This window comes from Aptenodytes forsteri, unplaced genomic scaffold (genome assembly GCF_000699145.1).
Source record: "Aptenodytes forsteri isolate BGI_AS27 unplaced genomic scaffold, ASM69914v1 Scaffold208, whole genome shotgun sequence".
Classification (NCBI taxonomy): Eukaryota; Metazoa; Chordata; class Aves; order Sphenisciformes; family Spheniscidae; genus Aptenodytes; species Aptenodytes forsteri.
The window spans coordinates 2157443-2165350 of NW_008794963.1; the positions used below are offsets into that span (position 1 = coordinate 2157443).

General features: G+C 36.5%; 1 protein-coding gene across 1 annotated transcript in view; it reads right to left on the reverse strand.

Moving 5' to 3' along the window:
- Positions 1-7908, reverse strand: part of KIAA1429 (KIAA1429 ortholog) — a 33295-nt gene that overhangs the window by 15707 nt on the left and 9680 nt on the right. The window contains exons 9-15 of the mRNA XM_009275504.1: positions 6351-6842; positions 5405-5559; positions 3875-3957; positions 3318-3411; positions 2635-3179; positions 1378-1613; positions 372-624 (exon numbers count right to left, since the gene is read on the reverse strand). Of these exons, the coding sequence (XP_009273779.1) occupies positions 372-624; positions 1378-1613; positions 2635-3179; positions 3318-3411; positions 3875-3957; positions 5405-5559; positions 6351-6842 (1858 nt within the window). The remainder of the gene's footprint in view (positions 1-371; positions 625-1377; positions 1614-2634; positions 3180-3317; positions 3412-3874; positions 3958-5404; positions 5560-6350; positions 6843-7908) is intronic.

Genomic DNA, 7908 nt, shown 5'->3' on the forward strand with positions numbered 1-7908 from the left:
CTTATTGCAGCCTATCAGTACTTAAAGGGGGCTTATAAAAAAGATGGTGGCAAACTTTTTAGCAGGGCCTGTTGCGACAGGACAAGGGGGAATGGCTTTAAACTAAAGGGGGGGTAGATTTAGACTAGATAGAAGGAAGAAATTTTTTACGCTGAGGGTGGTGAAACACTGGCACAGGTTGCCCAGAGCGGTGGTCGATGCCCCATCCCTGGAACCATTCAAGGTCAGGTTGGACGGGGCTCTGAGCAACCTGATCTAGTTGAAGATGTCCCTGCCCACGGCAGGGGGGTTGGACTAGATGTCCTTTAAAGGTCCCTTCCAACCCAAACTATTCTATGATTCTATGATTATGCATTAAATTTATAAAATACCTGATCACAGAGGGACTGCAAAAGGGAAGTTACATATTCAGCGCTCTGTTGATGAGTGACATTGTCCCCAGCCGATCGCATTAAAGCCAAGAGCTCCTGGAAAACCTCTGCATACTTTTCATCACCTTTAGTAGTTCCATTGATAAGATGCAAAATAGCCAATTTACAAGCTTTGTGTGAAGCCAGGGCATCCAATAAAGCAAGCAATCGAGTGGTCTGTCCAGTGTACTGCTTCTCTTTATCTTCTGTGTTGCTGAAAGGATATCAATGCACTTTGAAAAACCTGTTTTAAAGTGAGCTAAAAAACTATAAAAGCAACGATTACAGGAGTCACATAACTGTGCTTTTAGAAAAGCACCTAGTTTACGTACTTAAACTTACAGTTTAATTTACTTTTCGAAAACTGCTCAACTTCACTAAATGAATTCTGGTTGCATAATTAATTAATCTACTATGCATTTGACATACTATAGGGCATCTAATCGTATATGGATAAATATGCTTTTATACAACAATATCTAATTCTATGTGGATAATTATGCTTTTAAATAAACAGTACTCATTGTTTCAAAACCTTCTGAAATGGTAGTATTTAACTTCCTCCAGTTTACAAACATCTACACATTTTCCTGTTAGCATGCAAATCACAGTATAGCAAACTTTACGGGCCTACTTTTGTTATTTATATCAGATAGGTCCTTTAGAAGCAGTTCACAGACAAGGTAAGGCTTTGTAGGGACAGCCTGAAGAAAACCTTCCTAAAATGCTTACCATAAACATACAATGTGAAACTGTCTACATCAAAACTTAAAAGCATGATATGGTTCCTTGGAAACATTAAGCATTACCAGGACACAGTATATAGCACTTGTCTGAGAATTCATTCAGTTCATAATGGATAAGTAACATTTCTGAAAGTATTTTCCTCCTGCTAAATCTACTGTACAGAACTAAGGTGAATTTAATAGTCCGTTAAAGCAATCTTTGCAATAGAAAACAAAGATACCTTTGTAGGTCTTCTACAATCAGATCCAATACAGTCCTCATGATAAGAAGAGCAGTAGGTGAAGCCAAGTCACACAACTGAACGCAAATACGTCTCAACATATGCTGAATAGGCTGGCAAGATGAACCAGAGAAAGATCGAACTATCTCTTGTATCAGTTTGGCTTGAACATGAAGATGCATACTCCACAGCTTCCTGGTGTTGAGTGCCACTGAAATATCATGTGGTTCAATTACCTGCAGGAACAGAAGAACAGGAGGTTTTTCCTTTCAACTTTTATCATAAAACCTGAATTCTACCACAAGGTATAAACAAAAACTAAGTACTAATACTTTCCTCATCGAAAACATGCAATGCCATTTTCATTATTATCACTGAATGACAGGGCACGATTCCAGCAAATTAGGTATGTCTTCGGGAGCATGGGATGTCACACACCTTTTATGCTTACTTATTAAAGATCACAAATTCAAGATCCATGCCAAAAGAAAGGAGAGCCTTAATATACCGAGAGTTTGGCATTCAGGGTTAAAACCAAAGGCTTCATAGCCAATCATTTAAGTAATAGAATGGGAGTCTAGATAATTTGCTATGGGACAAAAGAATAACATGTGACCGCTAATTTAAAAAGATGCTGCAAATAAGATCAATTTTGTTTCTGATGAAAAAGATGTCTCTTCAAAGAATCTGTATGAACACAAATGCTTTACAGAAACTTTAATTCATCCTTTCACGTATCTGTTTTTTCCACAACTACAAAAATGGTCTAAGGGTTGTACATAATTACAATTCTTTAAAAACTAAATAAATCTAAATTATACCTGAGTTGTCTGCATGGGCAGCGGAAGAGGCAACAATTCTGAAAGCAGTATAAGTCCAGAGAAAAAGCCTTCAGGTATTCTCAAAATCGAAGAGAGAACTTCCTTCAGCATTAAAGACCAAGTACAATTCTTAAAATCTAAATAAATCTAAATTATACCTGAGTTGTCTGCATGGGCAGCGGGAGAGGCAATTCTGAAAGCAGTATAAGTCCAGAGAAAAAACCTTCAGGTATTCTCAAAATCGAAGAGAGAACTTCCTTCAGCATTAAAGACCAAGTATTGTTTGCCAAAGTTTCTTCTGAAATGGTAAGTTTTTCATTAACACCTTGTGTAAAAGTCAGTAAGATATCAACAATGTCATTCTGAATTTTTTGTTCATCGCTATGGGTTGTACATAATTACAATTCTTTAAAAACTAAATAAATCTAAATTATACCTGAGTTGTCTGCATGGGCAGCGGAAGAGGCAACAATTCTGAAAGCAGTATAAGTCCAGAGAAAAAGCCTTCAGGTATTCTCAAAATCGAAGAGAGAACTTCCTTCAGCATTAAAGACCAAGTATTGTTTGCCAAAGTTTCTTCTGAAATGGTAAGTTTTTCATTAACACCTTGTGTAAAAGTCAGTAAGATATCAACAATGTCATTCTGAATTTTTTGTTCATCGCTATCTAAGCGGCCTGAGAGAGGAATAGAACACAGGAGCATGTGTAGAGAAACAAGTGCTGATGGAACACGCATGTCTTTGAATTCAAAAGATCCACCCCTCAGCAGTTCTGTTAGCATTGTTTTAAGTAGAGTAAGTGTACAGCGGGCCATAGAAATAGTAGTAACTCTGTGAAGCGTGGTGCCCATGTTGACATGGAGTCGCCAAGGCTGAATAAGTATGCTGTTCAGCTTCTGTAATACCCGAATGAAGGTGTCCATTCCCTCAGAAGAAAAGAGCTGAATAACTGCAAGATTCCATTTAAGGTCTTTCTGTTGACCTGTATGGAAAAGAAATAACATTTTGGTATGTCTAATTTCTCCTGGGCAATCACAGTTACACTTGAGACATGTTTAAGTAGAAGAAACTCAGAAAACTAAGATTTCTATGTTAAGCAGTACAAATACATCAACCATACCTTCTACCAGAGGCGGTGGACATGCAACATGACAAAGAACACGAAGTGCAGTAGGAAGACCAACTCCATCTGGGGTCATCAAACTGTCAATATTCTTAAAAACAAACAAACAAACAAAAAATGCCATCCCATATTACAAGGAAAGACTTTACAACAAGTGTATCACTAGCTTAGTATTCAAATTCTGTATTTAGTTACTGTAAGTATTCTGCAAAATTTAAGTTCAATTATTCCACCTTTTGGAAAGCAGTCACAAACACAGCAAAAGCAAAAAAAGGAGGGTCAACATTTACATTGTGGTTTTATGGTAGGCTAAAAGATTTAAATAGTTGGATCTCTGCATCACATAGTTACCTTAGATTTTGTTTCAATAAATGTAACTGAGAGCAAGAACTGGCCTAGATCATAAGCTTTAATAAAAACGTCTATTTTGGATAATAGTATATATTTTTAAATACTATATGTTAGTACATACCTAAGATAAAATATCAAACTACAGAAAGGTCTAAGCTTATAGAGCACAACTGAAAGATAGCAACTATCTGTATTTTACTAACCTGTTTGATATATTCAATGAGATTTGGAATACAATTTATTTCAAATCTAAGATTTTTCAAAGGTTCAAGCCACTTGCTGAGCTCTGGGGGGGGAAAAAAAAAATAAGACTTAATCAAGTGACTTGTAAGTGCGTTTATGAACATAAAACATTTGCAATAAAAATGTCCTTAATTTACACAACAGGTATTAAGTCCAAGTGTGATATTTGCGCGGCATACATTGCAGCTGTAGCCAGCTGAAAAGCTTCAACAAAAATAAGACTTCAGAATAGGTAATACACCTCACGTACGTGGACAAAATTCGGCTCAAGTCAACCTAAACACTCAAATAATTTTCATCTTATTATTTGCATTATTTGTAATTAAACATATTTTATAAGAGACACTAGGGGTCCCACTGTCAGCTAAAGAAAAAGCCATCAAGAGCAAGGACCAAAGCACATTCCCCTTAATGTACGTAACAGGTTATTACAAACTGAATACAAAACTCTCATTAAATGCCCAAATGGAGCCAATCTCTGCACCAGTAACACGTATTCTCTCTGGAAGTCCTTACAGATTAACGGTCTCTCTTAGTCCAGAATAACCTGAAAGTCCCAATTTTTTGGGACAAGAGATTTAAAGTTTTAAAACCCACTGTTCCTAAAAATATTTAAAAGAATGTGGGGGTTCAAAGGTCAACTGGATACGAATTGACAGCTATTCTCAAACTGATTTCATGATTTGGTTTAATAAGCTAGCCCCACTTCTCATGAAACTGCCTGATGATCAGGTGAGGAGAAAAGAAATAAAAGCAAGGCAGAGAAGGGAATTAAACTAAAATTCTGAAGAATTCTGATTTCTTTCAATGTATTTAAGTTTTGGAAGAAATTATTGGCATGTCTACAGGAGTCAGTTAAGCAGTGCAGAGCAGAACTCTGGACATCAGAACTTCAACGTTCAGTTGTCAGACTAGTCCTCAGCAGGCTTTTTCCCCCATCAGCTCCATTCCAAATGACGTGGGCCTGATCCGTGAGTCAACACAAGCCAGGGAACACCCTGAGACACAGTTTGGAGTTCAAAGGATTTCATCATAGGGTAACATGGACTACTCCATGCCAGTTGGCCTAGGTGCCAGAAAACAGTCCCAGGATTATTTATTAGTATAGACAGACCCTATAAGGCTACATCACTAAAGGAAACAACAAAAGTAACGGTCAGCTCACTGACTAGTTTAGTGCATTTTTACTAAAATTTGCTCTATTTTCAACAAAGAAATAATTTCAGACTTCCTGTAATTATCCAAAATTCATGGTAGTTAATATTACTTGAAAATAATTTAACTATAAAGAATTTCCTATTTAACTCTCATTAACAGAAAAAAAAAAATTACACATTATCTCAGTGACTCAACTAATCAGATCCAGCTGCAAAAGGAATTTCATTATATACATTATCCAAACCAGATGATCATGAAGCACCAATTACCCACATATAAAAGGTTTCTTCTATACATTCAAACAATTCAGTTGATAATGACACATACTGTACCTTGCAATTTGGTGTTATTTTCGTCTGCCTTACAAAGCTTCAGCAAAGGCGCCGAGTGCTGTTCCAGCATTTGGACATCACTGGAAGATTGAACCACCAGCAAAACAAGGATGCAGGCATAATTATAAGCAACTGACTTCTTAGACTTTGAGTCTCTGAAACAACACGAAGGATTTTCTTTAGATCTCAACTAATGCAACTGGGTAATTGTTAGATTTTCATTCCCTGACCTCTAAAAATCTACCTACAGAACTTTTACCTTCACCAAGGCTTGCTCCATATAATTATCAACCAAAAAAAAAAACCACACCCAACAACAAACCCAAAAAATGTTTTCCTATGCTTTTTGAAAACTGAAAGCTTTCTTTTACATTTACTTGCCATTTATTTCAGCATCCACAAAAGATGACAGCTGAAAGCACTGACCGGACCCAAGTAGCAAATGAATTTTTCCATAACTTTGTCTGTTTCTACAAATCTTGCTTTAAAAGCACTGCTACCTAAAGTAGTAAAACTGCCTGTCCAGAGAAAATAATAACTGTTTTTAACAGCCATAAGAACTTACAGAACTGAGAGAGTCCCACACCAGGAAAGTGTCCAGTGGCATTTCCCCACTCAAATCTTTTGCTCATTTCACAGTCAAATTTTATGCTTGAATGAAAACTGCCTACTTACTGATTTTTTTTTTTTTTCCACATAGCCAAAAGTCTGACCTATATCACAACACCTTTGTGGATGACCTACACAGATTCTGGGCATTAAGTACTTGACAGGCCTGATTTTCTATTATGTTCTTCTACTTAAAAGTTGTTTTGTTTTTAAACAAAAAGATCATGATCTTTTTTCTAAAAGAAAAAAATATTTTAGATTTTCTGAACTATTTATAAAAGATAGAATGCTTTTTAAATGTAAAAACCTAAATAATATAAATAAATGCTTAAATTACCCTAAAGCTTCTTTGGAATAGTACTCCATTAAAGTAATAAGACTTTGGAGATTTTTCTCCAGACTGAATACATGAGCCACAGCAGATCTTCCCACAGGATTAAAGGTAATCAAGTAAAGGTTGTGAAGCGTTCCCAGGAGGTCTGAATGGTCAGTCTCCTCACTGGCTGTGCACCGCTGAAAGTGGCAGAATAATTCTGAAATGCACTGTAACGTCTGTGTTGAATGCAGGAGCCACAGGGCAAAAGTATCCTCATTGGCACCATCTGACTGGAGACCTTCCTCTTGATCCGGATCAGAAAACTGGCAAAGTGCTCTAATCAACAAGTTCGTTGCTTCGTACTCAGAAATAAAGAAAAGAAGACCCTTCTGTGACTGTGCCAGGAAACGCAATATATCTCGTATAGCTTGAAGCACACCTGGATGTGCGCCTGTCACTGGAATAGACAGTAGCAAAGTAATGCATTCCAAGAAATGGTGACTATGAAGATATCTGGAAAAAAAAAAAACAAACAAACAGGAAAATAATCAGTAATATTGCAATCATCTGTCAGCACTGCATAATAACATTATATAAAATTACATGCCTCCTAGCTTCAGTACTTATTGCTCTGTGGACTATGGGAAATAATAACTAATTACGAAGTAGTACAAAATTTTAATCTTACTAAACATAATTGCTATAATATTTACAGGAAATAAATCCCTAAGTACTAATCTTGTAGTACTAACAAAGTGTTAGTCAGCAAGGTCATTCTTAAATCTATGTACTTAAATAAGTACTAAGTAATAAATCTCCAAAAAAAACCCCCAAACCCCAAAACCAAAAAAAACCTCACCTTATTACAAATAAAGTAACACTTTATTAAGTTTGCTGTATCTGAATCATCAATGGTGCATTAAATGTTTTACATATGCTAAGAAATCAATCATTATAGCATATGTGAGAGGTGATTTGAAGACTCTTTGCATGTAGATACTTATATTCAGCCATGACATACACCGCTACTATCAAAGAAACCTGTTAGCATTTAGAGAAATACTTTCTAGACAGAAACTTGCTAACAGAGAAATAACCCATGGGATCCTCTAAATGGCTGAAGGCAGGCAGGCAGGCCTCAACTCCTCTGCCTGTGCTGTGAAACAGTGAGCTATGGTGACACAACTGCATGACTTCTAACCAGGGCTGGCTTGTGTCTTGCCAGCTCGGTATACAGACAGAGGTATTCCAGACTTGTTTCATCCATATGCACAGATGTGTTCCAAGACGACAAAGGGAAAACACTCTAGATCTATAAAAATTTTCAAATATGCACTTGTACAGCACCTAGCACAACTGATTAGGATCTATGAATGTGACTGAAGTGCTAGCACAGTACCAGTAATAACAAGAGGTTAACTTCTTGTTATATGCATGCTAGGTTGATTGAAAGCCAACAAAGTAACAGGTGTATTAACTATCAAACTCTCTCAGACTTTATAAGCACAATCCAGAATCCTCCAATAAAGTACAAAGTGAACATCTAGAAAAGTGTTAGTCAGCAAGGTCATTCTTAAAA